Source organism: Athene noctua, chromosome 1 (assembly GCF_965140245.1).
Source record: "Athene noctua chromosome 1, bAthNoc1.hap1.1, whole genome shotgun sequence".
Classification (NCBI taxonomy): domain Eukaryota; kingdom Metazoa; phylum Chordata; class Aves; order Strigiformes; family Strigidae; genus Athene; species Athene noctua.
In genome coordinates this window covers 116,529,370-116,552,234 of record NC_134037.1, presented here as the reverse complement: position 1 = coordinate 116,552,234, position 22,865 = coordinate 116,529,370, and the positions used below count along the sequence as shown (strand labels likewise).

Below are 22,865 nucleotides of genomic sequence, written 5' to 3'. Positions count from 1 at the left end.
AGTGTTCACCAGAAATAAGATCAGTCTGGACAGCCATCAGGTGCAAGACATTTATCAGTTTAAGCTTAGGAAAATCATTCTGAGAGATTTTAAATGACATTCAAATGATGTGAGGTGTGGGTTTGCACTGTCTCCAATGCCAACTGGAATGGCAAGGCATATCCATGTCCTGGTACCCATAGTCGGGTACATCTCACTGCGTTCTCCTTTTTAGAGAGCATAACCACAACCCATAAAGATGATGAGGGAACTCGCTTTTGTCCACCCATGCTTATCCGTTTGTAAGATAAGGTACAAGAGAAAAGGTAAAAACGGGACTGAAATGAGTAAGGAGTAGAAAAGCAAATGTGAAGAAACTGCCATCATACTTTTTCTAATCCTCTTGGAGGTAGTGGGGAACGCCATGCTGCTGTGCCTGTTGAAAGCACTGAGCCAAAACCTGCTGGAGTCAGTAAGATTACTGTGGGCGATTCAAGCAAATTTTAACACCAGGCTGGTAGAACAGATCAGGATGAACCCACATTAACTTCTATGCTTGAGCGTTTTTTTTTAATTACGTCATTGTTGTCACAAATCTGGGTTTGGGCTGGGAATCTTCCCCTAATTTTATTTAACTGGGTTGAGTGCAATACAGTATAAAGTGTCAAAATCTAAGGAGTATCTGGCTAGAGAACAGCTTGATTCACAAACTAAAACACTGGCAACTACCCTTGGTAAGTAAACACATGAGAACAATAACTGTTACGTCCTTGAAAGTTGTTTGGACTTTTTTGGTGGGGCTTTTTTTGTTTGGTTGGTTTTTAAACAAACAAAACAAAACAAGGTTTAGAGTTTTGGCCAGCAGGAACACAACCAAAAAATTTAATTTTATGTCATCAGACTTGTGAAGACGGAGGCCAGACACCAGTCCAGGCTATTTTATGTGGAAAGCGGAAACACAGCATCAGGGCAAGCAAGTCTGTTCCATATGTCTGATGTGGAGAACGCAAACAGCAGAGCTTTAACATTCTGCAGCTGATTAGGTGGTATCAACTTCCATCTAAGTTAACTTGAGAATCCAACAAAGAGTCCCGGTTGCTTTGTCCTTCTACATGTGCAAGCCTGTCCTCACAGGCACCATGGGAGCAGCAGGTTTAGCACAGGTAAGGAAAGCAGCAGGACAGCACTTGCTGAAGCCTGTTCCACATGAAACAGCCATAGGGGATGAAGGCAGCAGTTGGGGGAACACAGGCGTGCTACAGGCAGAGCTGGAGCGTGACATGTGTAAAGGCAACAGGGGACAACATGATGAATAGAATACAAAAATTAAGTCTCAGCCCCAACATCATTCAGTTGTGTTCAGCTTGAAGTAAAGATGTGGAAGTCGTTAAACAGGCAACCTACTTAAAAGACTCTCTTCCTCCCCAGAAGGACATTAAAAAATTACAAAAATATAATGCCCCTGCATAAAAGGATTACAAATACCAGATTAAGTATTATATTACGATTGATTTAAAAATGGTGATTCTAACAAACAAGCATCAGAGAAGTAATTGCAATCTCTGCCAAAGGAGATTATGTATCTTACTTGAAATACATGTTCTGTTTTTTACAGGACATAAATGATAATTTTTCATGTTTGTCCAGCAGTCCTTTGAGTTTTCTGTGCCAAACTTCATAGCCCGATTAAAACTTGCTTTACTGAACTAAAGCAAGAGGCCCTTCATAAGAAAGCTTAAATGCTGTAGGAGTCAGCAATTCCCACAGCCCTGTCTTTTTCCCAAGAGAGCCGGGAAAGGAAGAGGTGACCACTCCTGGCTGTTCGCCTGCAGATCTCCTTCCCCAGGTGAGTGGGCATAGCCAAGGGCCACCACTGCAACCACTGTAACTAAGCATAGGGCTTTCCTCAATTTTGACTGCATTACAAAACCACCTAGAACTTCTTTTTTTTTTTTTTTTTAAAACAACCAAATGAGGAACCCACAGAGTCCAAGTTTACTTGGAATAACAGTATGTGACATCACGATGTGCTCAGCAGCAAGATGTATCGTGCAGCATTCCTAAAGCAAGCATGTCCAGGACACTGGAAAATCATCACCCTAATAAGACAAGTCTGTGGTACAGAAATGAGACATGGCTGTTTTTTGACTCGGTGCAGAAAGATAAAGACAGAATACATCCAGAGTGACCTACATTTTCTGAGCAGCTCACATGAAAGGGGCAGGTGCCCCATCGGTGGACCCTGTTCCCATGGCCACACTGAACAATGGCAAATGAGAAGCATGTGGGACCGCTAAGCACTGACACCGCTGAGCACCACACCGCTCTGTCACTCCTGCTCAGCGTGCCGTGCCTGGGCTCTGCCTGACCTTGACGGTGCATGCACAGACCCTTCACACCGGCAGCGCAACACATCCTGGCACCACATTCTGGATTTACCTGCAAAAAGCTGGGAAACAAAGAACCAATGCCATACTGTCAAAAAGACTGGGATAACACAGGAATCAGGGCAGAGCCTGCAGATGGGCAAAGACTAAGCAGCAATTGAGCAGGGAGGAAAGGTAGTGCCCATCCCATTGGGCTCTTTGGGGAAACCTGCAGCGATACCCAAACCCTTATTCCTCTGCTGTCAGCAGAAATTACTTGGTGAAGCAATTTCCCCTCCCTGTCTTGTGGAGGTAATGGGCACCTATGACGCAGTGGCCATAAGCATGGTAGGGCTGACAGTCTGCACAGGCAGCAGAATGCATCTGCTGGAACAAACTAAAAACCAATAAAATGTTAAAAGAAAGCCTAGACACCCACACACCATCATGAACAATACTAGGATTGCAAAATGAAGTTTCCAAGTGCTGGCGACCTTCTGAACTGCAGACTGTATACTTGATCCTTTAGCAGCGAACAGCACCAGACTCTCAAAATCTAGACCCTGGCTCCCTCCAAACTGAACGTCCCAAACCAGCAACTTAGTGGGGGTGTCCAGAGCAGCACGACCTCTTCTCAGAGAGGGCATGAAAATAATTAATAGCAGTTAAACAATCAGTTGATGAGCTCCAAAGGTGTATCTAAGGGGAAAATAAACACTATGGCTCCAAACCTGTAATATGGTTTTAGTGGCCCACTTTTCCTTTAAACTGATGTATTTTCAGCTCATAACTAGAAAGTATTGCTAAACTGTTCCTGACCAGTTTTTCCTAGATGTTTGAAGTGTTTAAAGATTTACTTTCATCTTCATAAAGCATCAGATTATGTTAAGTAATTCTGCATAGCCCCACTGTGGGATCTCTTTGTGTTTTCACTTTAATTAAACAATAGGTCAACACGCTGGAGGGAAGGGATGTGCCATTCAGAGGGACCTGGACAGGCTTGAGTGCTGGGCCCATGCAAACCTCATGGAGTTCAACAAGGCCAAGGGCAAGGTCCTGCACGTGGGTCAGGGCAATCCCAAGTACAAATACAGGCCGGGTGAGGAGTGGATTGAGAGCAGCCCTGCAGGGAAGGTCGTGGGAGCACTAGTGGATGGAAAACTGACTGTGAGCCAGCAATGCGCACTCACAGCCCAGAATGCCAAGCATGTCCTGGGCTGCATCAAGAGAAGTGTGGCCAGCAGGTCGAGAGAGAGGCTTCTCCCCCTCTACTCTGCTCTTGTGAGACCCCACCTGCAGTGCTGTGTTCAGCTCTGGGGCCCCCAGCATGAGAAGGACACAAATGTGCTCGAGTGGGTCCAGAGGAGGCCATGAAGATGATCAGGGGCTGAAGCACCTCCCTTCTGAGGACAGGCTGAGAGAGTTGGGGTTGTTCAGCCCAGAGGAGAGAAGGGAGACCTTATAGTGGCCTTCCAGTACTTAAAGGGGCTACAGGAAAGATGGGGAAGGACATTTTATCAGGATTGTAGGGATAGGATGAGGGGTAACAGTTTTAAACTGACAGAGGGCAGATTTAGATTAGATATGAAGAAGAAATTCTTTCCTGTGACGGAGGTGAGACACTGGCACAGGTTGCCCAGAGAAGCTGTGGCTGCCCCCTCCCTGGCAGTGTTCAAGGCCAGGTTGGACGGGGCTTTGAGCAACCTGGTCTATGGAAGGTGTCCCTGCCCATTAAGATCCCTTCTAACCCAAACCATTCTACAATTCTATGCCTTGGGAGTCCCTGCAAGGCCATCTACTGCATTCTCCCAAGGCCCCAGTTTATAGCATTTGCTCCCTAGTTCTCTGGCTTTTGTTAAACCAGCTTTACCTTGATGTCTTTCTGATATAAACATGAAAGTATGGGCAAAGGGGCAGAGGAGAAAGAACAAGTTTTTACTGAAATGAATTAAAACAGTTTAAGGCGAGGTCAATAAACATGAGAAGCATGATGATGACCTGCTAATCAACACTCCATTGTTCTCCCTACCATTACAAAGCCCCTTTTACAGTCTGGTTTCCTCAAATACACAAAGACTTTCAATGGGGACAATGTGACTCTGTGTCTATATCCCTTTTTCCCGACAAAAATGTATTTCTGCACATGCTCTGATTTGATCTCACATGTGGTAACTGTATTGCTGGAAGGTAAAAAACAGAATTAGAGGTTTAGCACCCCAGTAGGATGCCAACCCCTTTCAACCCAGACTAAAGATGCAGATTGCTAAATGCTCACAGTTGTCCATTTCTCTATGTATCATTTTTTTCTTTGACAATAGATCACAAACATTTACTCTGCTATAGGAGTGCTGCTTCTGCTTCCCATTCTGCCCAAGGGGCTGGACCAGAGACACAGACAGTGAAGCCTGGGGAGCTTTCCTTGACTTTCATGGAAGACAGCTTGGGGTAGAAAGACATCAGGAAACTTCTCAGCTGATGCCTGCTGTCTTAGATTCTTACACCTTGTGACAACATCCAACAGCCAAGGATGTCACCCCCAAGTACCATGGTGCTAGAAAGGGTGAATCTAGGTGGGTCCTGCACCTCAGGGCCACACAAGCTAGAGCATGGTCAGTACATTTTCTTGGTCAGTAAAAACCACCATGGAGAATTATGGAGAACCAATGGACCAAGGTATCTATCTTGCTGCTTGCTAGAGGGGAAGAAACTGGAAATGTTTCTACTGGGACCACAGATGCTTACATCTAGTTCTCATTAAAAAACCCCTTTTTATTCTGAAGTAGACAGTTCATCTTGAAATTTCAGTCCTCCAAACCCCATTTTGATACGTGTTTAAAGTATACTCAGTTTATTCAGAACTGACAATAAAGTCTTTGGAAAAATAAATTTTCCTGAGAGCAATTATGAAGCCCAAATTAAAGTAGACTGGAAAATAACCCAACTCATAGTTTATATAGTCAGCTGTATGAGAATCCTGTATGATTTCACTGTTACTAATAATGAAAAAATACAGTTCAGGTCTTGTCTCCTTTAAATAGCCTGGAAAAACACATTCAAAGGTATGGATCACACTGAGATTAAGAATTATCTTAACAACTAATATTTTTAATTTTCTTATTATAAACTTATTCCTGTAACTCAAGACTTTTAAAAATAGTTTTTGTGTTAAAATCTAAGAAATGTGAGGTTACAAGGTAGCAATGTGCTGCTATAATCATTACTTTTTACCTAAAGTGGCTGCACAGAAGTCTGCTAGTTGTTTTTCAAGTAGGGATGCATTTAACTGCATATAGTTAATCCCATTCTTAAACAACTCTCATAACACTTTTACCCACAGTGTAGATACAAGGGTGCCAACAGCCTGCCAGTATTTTTCAAGACTACAATACAATGTTCATGCACTTTTTGTATGGATTAAGAGCAGTTAATATAGCTTTTTGAATTAACAGATGATCAACAGTGACCTTTTCTTGTCAAAACACAAAAACTGTTGGAGGCACAGAGCACTGACTGCTAGGAAAACAAATAATCAGCACTTGGGATGCAAACACACACTGGCCAAGATGAGCATCAAGGTAGGTGGGTACGCGACACACTGACTGGCTGTGAAATGGACCCTGAAGTCATGAAACCAAGCATCCAAAAGTCAGGAAAGAGCAGATCACAGGCTGCCTGGGATGCATGGACAGGTCTCCAGTATGGTATTCCTTGGGACCACTTCTCGGTTCCACCAGCACCGTTCCTGGCACCCCTTTCAAGGCCAGGCCAAGCCCTACTTTTAGACATTCTGAAGAGGGCACTATGCTAACCATGAGCACCAGGGATGTGCAAGAGCCACTGCATGTGACACTGATCCCCACAGCACAGGGGCTGCAGCCAATTAGGACAATCCTGCTCTGTTGCCAGGCAGAACAATCCATGGGGGGAATCAGCAGATTTGACCAGAGCCAGGCACATGAAACCCAACCTGCCACTTCACCCCATACCTACATCAGTGGAGCTGGAGATCCTCTGAAGGTCTTGCTCTCCACCAGCTGCAGAGAGACTCTGTGTGACTAGCTGCTGCATGACACTGCTTTGTGAGAGGGTTTATATAAATTTTGGGGAGTGGTCTTGTGGGTGATAAAAATCCGGCTAGAGTCCAGTGCTCACTTTCCAAAACATCTCAAAGCTCAATGTTTCCATGGAAACTTAGAAGCCCTGAGCTAGCCAAAGTTAATAGTGATGTTACTCAACAAATTTTTGCAGCCGTTTAGCTGAAATAAAATCACAACACAGAGCACTCACATTACAACATGCAATGCAATCTAATTCATATTTTAAAAGAAATCATGAATCATTGCACATAGCTAATGGTGACTGCTCATTTAAGCTGGCTAAAAATTCTTAAATGCTTTTAAACATTCATTAGAAGCAGGTATTTTCTTGGCTGCTTAAGAATGCCTCTTCCTCCCAAGGAGTACCAACTCAGCAGTTCTTGTTAAACAAAGATGACATTAAAAAAAAAAAGAAAAGAAAAGAATTCTCTTCATCTACCTAACAAAAGTCGAGGAACAGATTTTAGGGACAGTGCTTCCCTGTGACAGTACCACAGTTGCTGAACACAAGGTCCTCTAACACTAGCTAAGTGTATAGTGGACTGACAGACCAGGATTATTTAAAGAAATTTATCCCGAATATCTTTAATTTTGGCATTACCCATGCACACCATTTACACTCAATACTTTGGGGCAGAGATCACGAAACTCCAAACCCAAAATTGCTCAGATTTTTGTTACTAGTAAGGTCTTTAAAATAGCATCTATTAAAGTCTTATTAGCACATTTCTGAACTTTGAGGCAAATCCCTCGCCTGTCTGTTGTCCTCCAGAATTCCCAAGAGGATCCAGGACACCCTGCAGCTGATAAATGAGAAATCATGATCTTTAATATATTCAGGAAGAAAAACTCACTTTAGCAACTTAACTACTCAGAGGAATTCTGGAAATCCAAATTATTTTTTTTTCCTCAAAATTAATCAGTTGATAATCTTTTTAAATAGTAAACCCTCTCCAATCTTCTCCTACATCTATGTCATAAGGGTACGGAAAGGATTTCTGAGGGAAACTTCTGGGGATAAGACTTCACTTATTTTTGAAGGCAATTACACCAATGTCCTCCCTCAACCTGCCAACCCCACAGCATGCTTGGGGGTGGAGGGCAGGGGACCACAATAGCCTGACAGCTTCAGCAAAACCGGTCTGGCTGAAGTCAAGTAACTTGCAGGTTTATTTGCATGACAGCACGAGCCTGTGCTCATGGGCTGCACCATGGCTTTTAAAAGGGGTTTATGTAAAACTGAAATATGATATACTCAAGTGTAGTTACCGAAACTCACAACCACGACTGAGAGCAGAAGCCCCTGTGGGCAGGAGGTGGCATCAGCCTGCGGTGAGCACATCAAGCCCCGTCCACACCCATAGGAGAAGAAACACAACGTCACAAAACTTACACAAAGGACGTGCAGGACCACAGCTCCATGTCTCCTGTCCTCATTTGTGAAGATGTCACTGGGGAATTCATGGAGAGCTGCAAAAAGGGGGAAAAAAGAAAGCTCAGATGTTTAATTGGCTATTCAAAAACACCACACATACTGTTAAGTAACGTAACAAAACGTTGCCCAAGCTCTTCTACCAAGCAGTAGTCCTACAGCTACCATGCCAGAGGCTCTTTGTTCTACCTCCCTGTTAGTTTAGCTTAACTTGTCCTCTGGCAACTATTGCCTTTCCTCAAATGTTTTCTATGTAATCTGCTTCCGTGGCAACCACAACTTGTGTATGCAAAGACGCCTTAGGGAAGGCGATTAAATCCTGAGAGCACAGCACTGCACTCTCCTGAAAACATGCAGGGGAAACAGTGTTGTACAGACCAAGTGGTGATGGGTCACTCTCACCAAGCACTTCTGACTTACGGTTTTGTACCTGAAATGGATGGGTAAGAGCATCCCCTCAAGCCCCCAGCATTGCCTCTCCATAGGTAAGGTGCAGGTAACATGTACTTCAATCTCTGGCAGGACTTAAACTCTCCAGACAGGCAACAACTTCCCTCGAGTGCCCTTCCCAAGAGCAGGCATGGTGGAGGCGTTATAGCAAACTGCCTCTCAGCTGTTTACATTCTTTACCCTACCCTGGTGTCTCTCACTGCCCTCACTGAACTAGTAACAGTGTCAAGATAATGGACTTCCCTGTACAGCAAATGCTCCAAGGATAACCTGCTGTGTTAGACAGCCAGTCAGTGGCTGATAGGGGATGCAGCCCAGGGCAGAGGTAGATTTGGAAATTTCAGATCAAAATTAATTCTTTCCCTACCACCAGACTTCATCCTGCCTCCTCAGAGACATCCTCAACACAAACAAGACAGATGGATGGGGCTAGTGATGCAAAGGAGTTTTAACAAAGACATATCAAATACTTCGGGGAAAAAAAAGCAAGTGTGCAACTCTTTGGAGTTGCAAAGATTTCCACTAGGAAGGCTTAGTACTACTGCAAAGCTCTACAAGCTGTAACCCTACATGCAAAGTCAAGCTGGAGTCATCCCAAAGACATCAGTTCAACAGGGTGACACGTCTGAAATTCCGGAAGCAAGTTTTCTCCGAAGTGCCATGAGAACAGGTGAGAGTTTCCACCTTTCCTGCATGCTCTTATGCTCTTGCTCTGCCCAGCAAAAGGCTGTCAGGTAGTGTCTGTAAAATGGCCGAGACCGGGAGCCAGGCTTCAGCCAAAGATCCACAGCAAGGCAACAGCTAATGCCCACATAAACGCAAGGACAGCGTTCAAGGACTCCCTCAACAGCACCTTTTTACCTGCAGCAAACTCAAAGGCAAAGCTGCTACTGCTCCAAATGAAGGAGATATGCCTTTACTATGCACTAAGGCTGCAGGACTCATGCAGACTCCGTGGTCTACTCAGCGGCAGAAATAGCATCTGTTGGTAGAAGTGAACCATGAAGAAACTTCACACAGGAACATAATTATTTCAAATAATGCTAAGATAAAGCAGGGAAAAAAACAGCAACCCAAATCAGATGCTGTTTCTCAGTAAAGCTGCCTATTGGCAGCATAAGTGGATCCTGTTTCTGACCTCACTGGTTGTCTCATGACCATGATCTCCTCAGTGCTCTACTACACCTTGCTGTAGCCCAGCTCACATGAAGGAGAAAAAGGCGGCATTCTATATGGGTAGACAGTGATGTGCTGAAGATGGTAACTCCTTTCCAATTCCTTCCACCTTCTGAAATTACAAGGTGGCACATTTTGCAAACAGGCAGAAGTATTACCATCCCCTGCATTATGAAATGGTGGATTTCATTCCCCAGGGATGCTGAGACAGGCAACAAAGTAGGAAAGACCTAGAAAGAGATCCTAAGTGTCGGTAATATTAAAACTAGTCATCTAAATGCAAACTTCAGTCCCTGCAAACCTTGTCTTGAGCAGTCAGCAAGAGTATGCATGGGCAGAAGAACTGATCTTCACAGGCTCTGTTGCTTACACTTCTCACTAAGCATCCCCTACTAGCCACTTCCAGAAGTAGGATGTTCAGATAGGTGGCCACTGTGTCAACTTCCTAACTTGAGCAGTTTTCTAAACAATCAAGAGAGAAGAAAGGGACATTTTGAAATCTGCAGTGAGAGGTGATGGAAGCAGAACCATGACCTCCTGGTTGCTCAGGCATTCATGCTTTCACTCCCTTCTTCCTTACAGCAAAGAAAAGCATCAGTTCCAAAGTATAAGCTTACACCTAGAGAAGGTTTGCACTTCACCTTGGCTTTATTACCTGGTTTAAGTCCAACAGAGTCATAAAGTCTTAGAAATGACACACTAACAAGCATCTGGGACAGACAATGGCCCACTATGCCAACCCAGAAAACAGCTCAGCAATTTAGTCTGGTCAGTATGCCTTTATTAAGAGCAATATGTTTTTGTTAGATTAGCAGTTCTCTTTCCAAAGTCAAGTAATCAGTAGAACAATTGAAAAGAGCATGCAATACAGTCAGATAACCTTTGTTGCAAATATGGTATTGCAAGACATTTAAAGACAAATTTCTTCCATTTACTCAAATGCTTTATTACTGTTCTAGATGTTAATTGGATTATAAAGCATTTAAAGACAGTCTGCCAATTAGGTTGCAGGAATGGCTTTTGGTTATAAACTGAAAAGCAAGTGTGAAGAAGATGTTCTGGCATTCCAAGTGCCTCTTAGTAATTCCAGATTTGAATTGCTCAATAACAACTAAAAATAATGGCTTTCTTCTAATGGTCAGTTCTGCACATTCAGCTTTGAGTTGGAAAAAAAAAATCAAGCTCATTTTTCCTGGCTTTCACATCATCATCATCATTAATAAAGCTTCAGCAATTGGAATTTAATCAACAATTCTACAGATGATTAAATGGAAAAACAACCCAGCTCACTCTCACAGCTTTGCTGCCTGTGAAGCAATAACTGAGCAAAAGGCAGCTACATCTTAATTTTGTTACTAATGCAAGTAAGAGATCTACCCAGGCACTGTATCTGAGGAGGAAAATATTCTTTTTTACATAAGCAGTCTTGTGACCAAAGACTCAGGTTAATACTGTTAATTGCATTCCTATGCATTGACAAATGTTATAATGAGTCCTACCAAACTAGTGGGAGCTACTGGAGCAGTACAGACAGCACCTTTAAAATTCATCTTATAATGAAGTAACACCAGCAATACTCTTGCACCACGATAACGTCGCAAGCATAGATAAGGCCATGGAAACACCGCATCGTGCCGTATGAGAGGGCTGTGCACCACAGCTTGCTGAAAAGCCTGGTGTAGTAACCCATGGCCAGCTTGTGGCTTACATCGTTCACCAGGGACTGGGCACACCACAGGATCGGTATGGGGATCCGCCTGTGCTGAACCCCTGGGCAGGCTGGGGGAGCCCTGGTCCTGGGGATCCGGGTGGGTGTGAAGTCTGGGGAGGGCAGGCTGAGCCAGGGCTGCTGGCACCTCCCAAGGGAAATGCCAAGCGTGGGGGCCAGCCCAAACTGCACAGCAGGCAGAAGGTTTTGGCCTTTTATGAGAACTAGCAATACCCATGACGTTTTATAACAAATCAGGATTCACCTGCCAGGAGTTGTAACTATTTTCTTCTGAAACACAGCTATTAGTACTGCCAGGATGCCACTTACCCTCCCACCTCCAACACATGTACTGTGCCAGATACACCCAAAGCTGCCAAAAACACGTTTAGGTGTGCAACCTAAATAAATTAGTCAGGTATCAGCACAAAGACAAGGAGTTTAAAAAAAACAAATCAACACAAACACTATGAAAGACATAAGACAATGAAGTTAAAATAGCTGGAAAGGATTCATCTTTCCTCAGTGAAATGTCATTATGTGAAAACCAAATGTTTTCATCACAGTTTTGTTTAAGAAATGTTCCTGACCGTTCACCAGACCATAAGATGTTGCAAAGAAAACACGGGGAGGTAAGTTTTTAGCAATATACAAAATGTTTTGCTAACACACACATGCTTCCCTCTCCCTCCTGCACTCCCTCTGCAGCTGCCTAGGAGATTTTACTATGACAATTTGTAACAGAGACAATGAAAATCCAATCCCTTTACCAAGAGTCTCTAGGAAGTTCAAGGAGACCGAAGACTGAAGTGCACCTAAGGTAAAAGCATACAGAAAAAAAACAGTATTGAAATAGAATAAGCTTGTCGCTACTGGCAGAGGTGGGGAATCCTAGCCATCCTTTCCATGCACAGCAAAAACATCTGATCCTCCCTCAGGTTCCGGTTCTCACCTCCACACTGTAATTCACCTTCTTATCTGAGAAAATCTAAGGTGTCCATCACTGCATTCTGTACACCATCATGTGAACATAACGCTTTTAGTGGCTTATACTTGAACATATACAATTATAAAATAATGTATGCAAATTTGAAATCTGCTGCATTTTTATTAGATGCATCAGGTGCAGATGAGTACAGATAAGAGGAGAGCTTTGCAAAACACAGGAGCTCCTTTCTAAGAAGAAATAAAGGGTGTTGGCTGGAACACCACTCCAACAACAGCTGCCCTATTTAGCTAGTATAAACGCTCATGCAGTTTGTTATTTTGCTTAAAAGAGTTCTCAGCTTTTGTACAGAAAGTAGGGGCAGATTTTGCCACGCTTATTTTGATTGCACCAGGAAAAAACCCACCACCCTGTCAATAAACCTAAACTCAAAGAACTGAAGATTTCTGCCTAACTGATCTACTCTCATCCTGCAGACTTTGTAGGTATTGGGCCTGCAAACTGCAGAAGGGGAGGATCACCACACAAACTCAGCACCTCCATGGACATTTTCTGCGAGGGCATTAGGTACAATGCCAGTCTCCGAGACCAGGCCTATACATACCCTTGAAGCAGCACCGCAGCACCCGGCACTGACAGCATTTCTACCCGAGACGTGTGAATTCCAGCCTTCAGATGCACGTAACTCAGCTTCAGTTTTCAGTTAACAAGAGGTGCATTCTCAGAAAGCAAAGCACAGGAGCATGCAGCTCAACACAATGCTTTTTTTAGGGTGCAGTTCAATCTTGTATTGGCAACTTGTAAAATTGCTAGTAGATATGAGGATTATTAGAATTTGGAAGTAACTGGAACGAGATGACTATTAGCAAGGTATGGATTAGCTTGGTAAAGCAGACTAAATAATAAAGAAGCAGACCAGCAGTGGGTGTGAAAAAGTTTTGCTCTTCTGTGTTAGGCTGAGGATGTGACAGCAAGACTTCAGATGTTTGGACAGATAGCAGCTGCTGTGCAGAATGGGAAGCCCACACCTTTAGAGAGTGGGGCACATGGCATCTACGGCAGCCCACGCCACAACCCCAGCAAGGACCAAGCATTTGCAATGGTATCGCAGTACACGTTCCCCTTGCCAGATTTAGAGGAAAATTTTGCAGCCATGCTTGACAGGAAAAGTTATTTTAGTCATAATACAATGAGTTGGAATAAATTCTTGTCCTTTTACTCTCAATCAGTGTGTGATTCATTAAAACTGGAACCCTGTTCAGCCTTGGCTTTAGCTGACTTACAAAATGATCTGCATTACCACTCTGTTCAGAGGATTTGCCGGCACAATACAAATTCGCCTCTGTTCTGCACAGTCGAGCTACTCCAGGCAGTTCACATGCTGTGCCAAGGACAGATGCGCAGAGAAGATGCTTCTGTACCATTCTTCTGGATGCAGCAGGGAGTGTTACCTTTTCAAAACCCTTTTCCCTGCCACTCCTTTCCCTCTCCACCTTTCCAAAAGGTTTCTTTTTAAAAAAACCTCAACACTGTACTAGAATAATAGTTCTCAAAGATGCAACATATACTTATTTTTTTAAAAAAAGTCTTTATATTGCTAGCCAGTGTACCTGCTCTAGGGACAAGAAAACCCTTGGGAAATCTGACATAGTTTTCACAGAGGGAAGAACTGAGGATGCTCAGCCTAGGCAATGAATTAACAGCAAAGAAAACTCAGAAATTAAAAAACTCAGTTCATTTTCTCACGCTGTCTCCACAATTCTTTCATGGCCAGAGGTAATTCATGTCAGTACCAGGCACTGCAAACAGAAAGCATCCAAATACCTAGTGGGGAGTGGCTCAGCCTCTATTTGTATACAGCTTTCCAGGATAATTACTCTGCCCAGTGGCCCCTGCTTGGCTGCTTCTTTCCAAATAGCTCTTCAGAAGCGGGTTCTACATCACATCATGGGGTAAGAAGATAAGGCTGCATAAAAAAACAATGAGCAGGCTGGACTAGAAACCAGGATTTAGATACGCAACTCCAACATTTAGGGACTGTTGGTATTCAGCTGTCACTGAAAGTCCCAAAGACAACTACACTTCTGCAGCTGGAAAAACACAGACATGTAGCTGTGCCAAGCAGCTGGGTGTGAGCTCTTGTCTAAGCCCAGATGACAGATCATTTGCTCCTGTGCCCAGCTCGAGGTGTTCAGAGTGTGCCAGCTCACAACAGGAAAGCAAATACATCATACATCATTAGCAACAAACAACAGGAACAGAGAACTTGAGGGAATATCACTATACCATTGCACAGACACACACGGTGCTGTATCCCAAGGCAGTGGTCTTCCCATCTCGGGAGGGATGTAGCGGAGCTGTGAACAACTCAGAGAGCAGCAGAAGGATCAGCTGGGAGGATGGACAAGCTGACGAGCATGAAACATTGGAATACAGACCACCTCTTTAACCTGAAAAAAGTTGAGTGGAGCATGGGATTCTGAAATCAAGTGGCAAGGAGATGGAGAAAAGGGACCAACTGCTCACCAGCTCTCCTGGTGCCTAAATGAGAGAGGCCAGCAGGAAGCGGGTCAGCTTGTCATCACAGGATGTTGCAAATCTGAATTTTCCATGGCTTCACAGAGAGAACTGACAAGCCAATGGAACAAAAGAAGTCCCTCAAAGACTAGTAATGTAAAGATTGCTCTTGTTGGCTCAGGAAGTCCCTGTACAGCAAACAGTTGCAGCTCATCTGGAAGTGTCCCCGCATGTTTGCTCAGTGGGTTTCTTCGACTTCTATTATTGTCATCTATGAGGGACAGATATTAGTGGAATAAGACCTTGTGATGTGACCTTAAACAACATTTTTTGAATCAATGCCAATAGCTTTTTACACAGGGAAATAAAAATATACTTTAAAGCAATCCTTTATGTTCCCTCTCCATTCTCAAATTCATTATTTTAAACTCAAACTCAAGATTTCTGACTGCTTCAGGGTCAGCAGTAATTCACCACCTGCCTGCACACTGTCTAGCCCAATTCCCTGACCTCCAACAGCATCCCCCAAATGGTATCAATTCTGACAGCGCTGTAAGCCCTGCCAAATATATAGGAGAGTAACTGCTACATCCCTGAAGTCTGTCCCTCACATGGACCAGTGAGCCACTGAGGTGAGCTTGCAGATGTGGGGAGGTGAGGGGGCTCAGGAACTGCTGGGTATGTTCAGCTTCACAGCTACCACTGCTTGGAGACTGGCTTGGGCATGGACAGCCCCATGCTCTGCAGCACACCCTTCCCTGTAGCCAAACCCCACGGGAACAGCTTTAAATGACGTGGTACAGGAGAGCAAGGGACTGTGAAAATCTTTGATTGTCTTTAAAAGCAATAAGGATCGGTGAAATCCTCACTGAGGGGAGGACAGAGTATCTTTTTTTTATATATATATATATATATATAAAAATGTCTTTCTGCCAAGTAAAAATGGTGTTTGCATTACAGTTGCATGATTTAAAATTCAAGAGAGCCAAACTATGCTGATATATCAATAATACATAATTTTGCTAATGTTTTACTCATGTCACCACTTAACTGCTGAAAACAAGAAGCTGAAAGTGTGTGGGGGTACAGCACACCACTATAAGTCATGCAGCATCCCCACTATAGCCAATGGCACTGTCCCATACTGTCCCATACCTTGCGACTGCTTTAAAAGGGTCGGCTCTTATCAAACAATGCATGTTCAGATAGCATTCTCGGTACCTTTGCAGCAATGAATTTCAAATTACCAAAAATTAAACCTTTACTGTGGATGTTCAGGCAGCGATGAGCTTATACAGACTTCTACTTCCTTGAGTTACTGCACACTGATTTGCTCATGAGTAGCAGGCTTATGCCCAGCACAAAGGATGCTGATGGCAAACACACTGAACAAAAGCGTTTTTTATGTTTTTCCAGGCTGGCTCTTCAGCAGTGGTCAACACCACACCCAAAGCATTACTGTCATGACAAGGAGCCTTGCTACAAGTCAGCATTAGCGAGTCCATTGCAGACCACCTCTGAGCGACAGTCACAACCTTCCCTGCAGCACATCTGGGTGGGTGCCAAGTCACCTTTTAAAGGGAGAGAATACACAGGCAGACGCATGGGGCCACCCAAGGTTTCCTGGAGGAGGGGAAGCTGGGTAAAGTGACGCTGCTTCACGTGGCCGGATGAGGGGATCCCTGTGGTGAAGACTGTGGGAGCAGGAGGGAGCTCCTCTGACTACGGCCACAGTGCATGGCCCCGGGAGTCTTAGCAGTGATCCAGTCTCAGAGACCATTCCTTGACACTGGCGCTGTGTGTTCACCCTGACACCCTCTTTTTATTACAGGCGGCCTTTGGAAACTAGGCTTTATGGAACAAACAAAGAGCTGCTAGTGCAGACGTAACATGAAGCAGAGCAGCGTTAGACAGAGATGTGAATACATGGAGCAGAGGGCTTTGGTCTGCATACAATCAGCAAACATTTTCACCTTAACTTTTTGGGAGCTCTGTGGAAAGGTGCAGCCCTTGTAGATGAGGGGGCGTGTTACACAGGTAGCATGCTCAGGAGCAGCATAGAGACCCCGAGTCCCACCTGAGGAATTCCCGTCACAAACAGGTCATCCCATGAACTTCTCTTAAAGCATTTTGGTTGATTTGCTATGTTCTCTTATCAGAAAGTAGCCCTTTAACTAAATATGGCAAGAGGGCAGTGCTGTGGGATCCTGTCAGGATATAAATCCCTTTACAACTGTACTCTCTTACTCACACAAGGCCATTTATTCAGTCTTGGGGTTTTCTTTAGGTATTTAGACTAGATACAGCTGTGTCAAAAGCTCTTACTGGAAGACATTCATCCTGGCTGCAGCGTGCCACCGAGGCCAGATGGCAGAACTGCCGAAGGATGCTGAACCACCTGGCCAGAAACAGGGCAGTGACGGGGCTTATCAGTGTTGGCACTGGGGTCGAAGCAGCTGAGGACGCTGCTGATTCTTGCTGGTAGGTCAGAAATGCCCCCAGGCTGTGAGATGTTGTGTCCCTCCCTTGGGAGGGGGTTCATGGTGGGGGTGTGAAGCCCTGCTGTGCACCCTTTCAGAAACTGCTGCTGGGCCGGTGAACGGCTCCATGGGCAGCTGTAAGAGAGTGCAGTCAGGGCTCATGGAGAGGCGGAGCAGTGATACAGAGCTGAGACAGCTGTGCACATCTGAAAGACCCCAAAACTGCACACAGCTGCTCTGGGGTACCGCCGGCTCCCTGCTCTGTCTCTCCAAGTTAGCACATACCATACACACAGAATGGGCAGCATGCCAGGCTGCTTTCAGAAACAAAAATACAGCAGCTGCATGACTTCCACGGAGCTGATGACTTTTCCTCCCCGCACTCCTGTGCGCCCATGGAGCCTGGCTGGCTCAGTGCCGGAGCGGGGAGGGAGCCGAGCAAGAGCCGAGTGTGAGCAGAGGTTTCCATCCGCCCTGCCAGCCTGCCGCAGCACTGTGAGGAAGTAACGTGACCCTGCCTGCCCAAACATGCTGAAGGCTGCCAATCCTCTGCACCCAAACTGGCCTTGAACAGAATCCAGCACAGAGCCTCAGCTCGTGCCTATTGTCACAGAGAGCTTCATATCACAGATCCAAAAGCCAGAGACAAGGGAATGACCCCTGGTATTTTCCATGCAAGCCTCTGGTCACTTCACCAGCTTAAACACACAGCTTCCTACTGGAATACAGACCTGCCTCTGGGCCAGACATACAGCACAGATCTTGCCATCACAGGCAAGCATCTTTTTTAGGCCTCCCTGTCGCTGGAGGGACCCCTCAGCCCCTCTGCAAGCCGAGCAAGCCCACAGGACCCCAGTATCTTCAGCCCTGCCAGTCACTGCTTTTTTCCTGTTCTCTGTAACAATCTGTGCCTCCCCAACAATCAAATCAGTCTAAAACTGCTCTCCCTAATACCCGCATAATTAAGGATGTGTTTAAGGATTTATGTACTTTAATCAAAAGGAACACAAGAAACTGCCCGACCTCCCAAACCCCCTCCCTTCTCACCCCCCCACCTGCAAGAGTCTGTTTCTGCTCCACCAAGAGCAGATCCAAGAGCAGAGGCCATGGCTCATCAGCCAGAGGAGATGCAAAGCCTGGCCGTGTGGAAACGGCCACGCCAAGCCACACAGAGATGCCTGTGGGCTTGGGGGCTTCAGGTGACAGCACCAGCAGGTTAAATGAAGTTAGGGTTATCATCTTACACCCTGACAGATAGGTTTTTTCCCCTCACTGATTTTTAGCTTCATCTATCAAGACATTACAGGACAGTCTAACAGCCCAGTCAAAATACACGTTTCAATTACAGATAGTTGTTATCTTATCAGCTCCTCTGTCAGAGATCGCAGCAAGAGGCAAAGCGATGGGAGCATCATAACTGAAGCTGCTGAGCCTTGTCAAGTACCTGTTCACAGATGCCTCCTGGTGGGGTGAGCCAGACAAAATAGACATGGTATGAATAAAATGGGAGAGTTTTACATTTTTTTTTCAAGTATGGTAAGTTATGTACGGGATGGAGGAAAGAGAGGAAGGAGAAGATGGCAGAATAGAAATATGAGATGATGAACCATGTACCGTGGGGAATACAGAACTGGCAGCTCATTTGCATGGGAAGTGAGAACAAATATCACTCCTTCCTGTTCTGGAGGAAGCACTCATGAGAAATCACTGATTGAAAACACCAGGCATAGCAAGCTTCCCCATCTACCCACCTATGCAAACAACCTTCATTAAATCTGGGAAGCCCCATTTCTGCCTTGTAGAAGAATTCTAGGAAGGGAAGATCTGGCCAGGCTTGTGATACGTGTAAAACACACATAGCTTTGTTAGTGTACCTAACGGCTTAGTTGCTTATAATTCTACTTACATCTGATTTTCACATGTTCAACATTTAAGATGTTCAGAGTTGCACAGAAATTACAAAATGCATTTCCTCTGAAATGAGGCACATGTGAAGTGCTCAACTCTGAGCACCCCATATTCTGTCATCCCCCCTTTCTTTAGACTCTCTTGGTTGTGTGTTGTATTGCAGTGTGCCTCTAGCCTCAAATCTTGCTCCGTCATGTGGCTTTCCATTATGCCAAGCATACACCCAAAAAACAAGAGTCAGATCCAGAAAAGGTTTCCCTGAAACAGATGCCTTCCCCAGATGCAGAAAGTCAAGCCTCAAAGCAACAAATCTCTACATATAAGTAGAGTCCTTGTGTAGTTAAAAAGGTTCTGTGTGGCCTCAATGCAAATGAATAGTTTGCAAGGTCAGAGGCACATCTGAGGACAAGCAAATAGGTCTAAACACAAATGGGGAAAAAATCAGGAATAATAAATAATATACAACAGCATATGGTTCAGAGAGAGTTTAAGTCAAGTAACAACAGCAAGTGACCTTTAAACAGGTTATATTTTCTTTTGTCCAGTAGAAGACTTATTTCTGTCACAGCAAGATTCTGGCAACTGTTTTCCAGGATCTCTTTGCTTTTGTATTTCTGCATTTCATTTGATCATGCTACAGATTTTGTTTAGCTTTGTTTGTGTGTACCCCCCCCCCCCCCCCCCCCCCGCCCCCCATCGCTAGCAACAATCACTGCTTCTAGAAGGAAATGCACGGAGGCATTAGCAGAATTGCCCACAGTTAAAACTTCCACAGACCTAAGCACAGCTGGCCTTGGATCAAGATGTTTCCCTTGACAAATGCAATACTTGTGCAAAGTTATCCATTATCAGCCACACACTCTGGTCAGAAATAACTGGCACGAGGAAGGTTCTCAGCAAAACCACAGCAAGAAAAGAACAAATCTTTGGCTAGCTCCTGTCCTCACATGAACTGCCAGAAATTCCTAATAACTTACTGGATTAATTACAGCTATTCTGGACTTCCTGAACTTCTTTTGATTGGGACCAGAATACAGTCTCTCTTTCATTAGCTTTATTTTGGGGAACAAATATTTACATTATGTTCATACTGATGGGACGGCTAACCAAAAAAGGCACTTTTTTTTCAAGAAACACTTTTATAAAGCCACCTGGAAAGGAACAGATGCTGTTGTTATATTTCTTTTTATCTTGGGGAGAAAAGGGAAGGACTTTTTCATCTCTCAAGATCCCAAGTGCTGGATGTAGGAATGTCATGAGTGGATAATAAATTCTTCCCGGTATGCTTCAGCCATATCCCCAATATAAGGGTGGCTGGGAACCTGGATTAGCGCAAACCAAAAAACCTCCTGCAAACAAACAAACATTTGGGACTTTGCTCAAAACATGTCAAAGTTGTAGCTTAAACACATGGTCTGGGAATGTTTTGTGCTCTAGATGCTCCTTCCAGCCTCAACATCACCTTTGCCAGGTGCAGGATGCTGGTCACATAGTGGCCATATTGAGCTCAGACTACCTGCAGATATATCTGTTCATTAGACATGAGGGCTTTCCCCTCCCTTTATTTACTTATTTTGAAAAATCAATCCGCCTGCTAAGTATCAGCCACATGATGGTGCTTGCAGAACAGATGGAATACGTATTAGCCAGCACCAATGTACCCACCACTTTGCCCAGTGCCACAAAACCCGTTCTGCCGGAGCAGACCTGCATACAAGTTGCTGGATGCACAAGCAGAAACTTGGACACACAGCCGAAACACGAGACAGATGGAGCCAACTTTTTGCCAAACAAGCTGAGAATGTACCGCCAGCACTGTGGGCGGCTGTGGCTTTCCCGTCCTGCGGGAGGAGCACATGCCTACCTGATTTGCTAGGCTCAAAACCTGCTCCTGGTGACTTCCAAACGCCCCGTGCTAGCCAATTACTGGGACTCAGATGCACGGAAAAGGGGCAGTACACCACAAGAGATCACCTCTGAAATCTGCCAGGGGACCCACGGGACCTTTTAGGGGACTTGCCCACACCCTGGCAGTACTCTCACACACCCCTGTTCAACTCTTCTTAGCCCAAACCCAGCCACTTGCTGCCTAGAGTCTCCCACAGCCATAGCAACTTGTGGAACAGGATCCCTATAGAAAGAGCCAGACTGCACCACTTAGCAGAGGTCTGCTCTGTACCCTGACACTAGGTCAAGGGACAGACAGGACTGATAGCCAACAGAGGAGCCCTTATCAAGTGGAGGGCAGCAGCTAATGACGCCCACTCTGATGTGTCTTGTGAAACAAGAAAAATAACTTTTTATTAGAACTAGCCTCAAATAGCCTGTTCTTTCCACAGACAGCAATCGTGGAGGAAGTCAAAGGGACATAAATTGGTATCAAAAGCAACAATCCTCATTTTGCTATTAATCCTGCCTCCAGGAGCCCCTAATTATAATTTCCTTGCTCCACATTTCAAGCATGCAACTGCAACTGATGGACATTCCCACAACCCCAGGTAGGATGCTTCATATGCCCCACCCCCTCTCAGACCTCTCCTTCTCGTAAAAGAAACAACTTTAATTTTACATTTCAGATGCACAGAAAACAATGTGTCCTTCATAGTAACAACTACCCTGGTTTTGCTACTGGTATAAACTAATTCTGTAATCCCTCACTGGTTTAGTTGAAGAAGCACAAATCCCAGTGCAATCCCAAACTGATTTTTAAAGTGCTTGCAGATTAGTTACTTTTACAAAGAACCAACTTCTGGTATCATTTTTAAAGATGTGCACACAGGGACTTGCAGTGCTTTAAATAAAATGATTCCAGTTTGTGCACAACTGGTCTGCATCGGCACAAGCAATTCCAAAACACTCGGTGCTTCCAGTTTGTTATGCTAGTGCGCATAGTGAATCTTAATAACAGGATGCATGATGGAAAAATGTTCAGTTTAAGCCAATTTATTTTAGTGTGACACAGCTGAAACCTCACTCACTAGCTCTGTTCTGCTCCTGACAGAATGGTCCATGTCTCCTGCATAAAGTACCATGCTTTATCAGTGATGAACCCCACCCCTGCAGGGCTCCTCACATAGGCTTTGCTTCTAACCCCTCTTTCAAGAAGCCATCAGCTTCAAGCCAACAGCAGAAGTGACTAACTGAAGAGCTGTCTCACTTGCCTGCTGAGTACAAGACCATAGATACAGTCTTGTAGGCTCATCCTTGTAAATGAGGAATGACATTTTTAGAGAGGATCTTCTGCCTCCCACCTTCTCATTCCCCGAGAATTTACCCCGAGATGGGTGCAAGTGATCAGAGCAGCAGCGTAACGTTCAGAGGTGTGCAGACTTTAGTGTCTAGGCTCTTCAGCAAACAAGCAGACTTGGTATTTGGCATTTAACCTCCCAGGAATTAAGGCTTCAGCTTTGCCTATTTATTCTTGCACCCTTCACCAAACACTGACAGTCTCCCGTTTAAGCAGTAAAGGCAGAAAGCAAGGATGAAATGAAAACGCTCTCAACTCTTTCCTCGCTACTGGTTCAGTCCTCTTTAGAAGAAACCCCAAGTGCTCAAGCCTCAGCCTTGTCCTTCCTCTTTTGCATCCAAGTAGGCGATGGAATCAGCAACAGCCTACAGCCAAAACTGCCTCTTTTTACTCTCTCTTCTTCCAAGGAGGCAGCTTCAACTTGGGTCAGTCAAAGTCAGTACTGCCAGGTAAAAGTATGGCAATGCTATTGCAAGCAAGAGGATGAGTGGTGCCTGTACCTGGGAGCGTGGTGGAGGGCCAGCCCCCGAGGTCAGAGCAGTAAGCGGATGATGAGATG

General features: G+C 44.8%; 1 protein-coding gene across 3 annotated transcripts in view; it reads right to left on the bottom strand.

Annotated features, from left to right (window-relative positions):
* The window catches only part of LOC141956371 (sodium/potassium/calcium exchanger 3-like), a 285,876-nt gene that overhangs the window by 176,645 nt on the left and 86,366 nt on the right, over positions 1-22,865 (bottom strand). For all 3 annotated transcript variants that reach the window (XM_074896962.1, XM_074897054.1, XM_074897505.1), the window contains exon 3: positions 7,836-7,912. In XM_074896962.1, the coding sequence (XP_074753063.1) occupies positions 7,836-7,912 (77 nt within the window). The remainder of the gene's footprint in view (positions 1-7,835; positions 7,913-22,865) is intronic.